The following is an 878-nucleotide window of genomic DNA, read 5'->3' on the forward strand; positions in this document are numbered from 1 at the left end:
ACCCTGGAATAGCCTAGCCAAGATCCGATGTCCCTGTCACAGCTTGGAAAGGGGGTACCCAGGAGCTGCGGATTTGGAGCAGTCTGAGGAGGGAAGACCCAGGAGCTCAGGACCCTGAAGCAACTTAGAGAAGTGGGATAACCAGCAGCATTTTGAAAGGCATCCAGAGAGCCAGGACACTCACCACGAGGACTTTCATCTTGACCACGGGCCTAATGGAGAACAGGATGGAAAGGGGGTGTGTGGCTTGTCACTTGTGGCTTGTGTGTGGTCCGTCTGAGCCCAGGGGGCTCTTATATATGCCCTTAGGTTACATAAACATCAGTGGAAGTGACCAGATCTAACTCAAGCTAGTTGGTCCTAGCCAAGAGGTAATTAGTGACCATTTAATCGGCTGACCTTGGCCTGCTCACTACTAGTTAATAAGTCAGAGTCTTTCCCCTTCCCCCTTCCCTGGAAGGCCCACTCTGACCTCTGCTCCACAGACAACCTCTTTAGAGAGAGAGCAGGATGGGGGGTTAAGATGGGATGGGATGGGGTTGGCTAGAATGGGGATGGGAGAGGAATGGGTTCTCATGAAGCCCCAAAGACGGTGAACTTCAGTCAGAAAACAAGTGGGGTGGGTCACTAGTTGTTGGAAATCCTACTTAGGAGCTTGAACCAGTTTCCAGTCAGAAATATGCCAATGGAGAAGCATTACATCATGAGGGAAAATTGGGAAGACAACCATTAATCAAACCAGGATCATTAAGGACCCCCTCAGAGCTCGGAAAAGGCGCATGATGCTAGCGGAGGGGTTCCCAACAAGAATGACAAAGGACTGAGGAGTCTGTGTTGTAGCCCCAACTCTCAGAGACAATTTATGGATGTAGAAACAT

At 50.1% G+C, this 878-nt stretch overlaps 1 protein-coding gene across 1 annotated transcript in view; it reads right to left on the minus strand.

Moving 5' to 3' along the window:
* MIOX (myo-inositol oxygenase) overlaps nt 1–337 on the minus strand; it is a 9,784-nt gene extending 9,447 nt beyond the window's left edge. Inside the window, exon 1 of the mRNA XM_074271971.1 lies at nt 185–337. Within this exon, the coding sequence (XP_074128072.1) occupies nt 185–199 (15 nt within the window). The 5' untranslated portion in view covers nt 200–337. The remainder of the gene's footprint in view (nt 1–184) is intronic.
* Nucleotides 338–878: the final 541 nt, after the last annotated feature.

This window comes from Sminthopsis crassicaudata, chromosome 5 (genome assembly GCF_048593235.1).
Source record: "Sminthopsis crassicaudata isolate SCR6 chromosome 5, ASM4859323v1, whole genome shotgun sequence".
NCBI classification, from domain to species: Eukaryota; Metazoa; Chordata; class Mammalia; order Dasyuromorphia; family Dasyuridae; genus Sminthopsis; species Sminthopsis crassicaudata.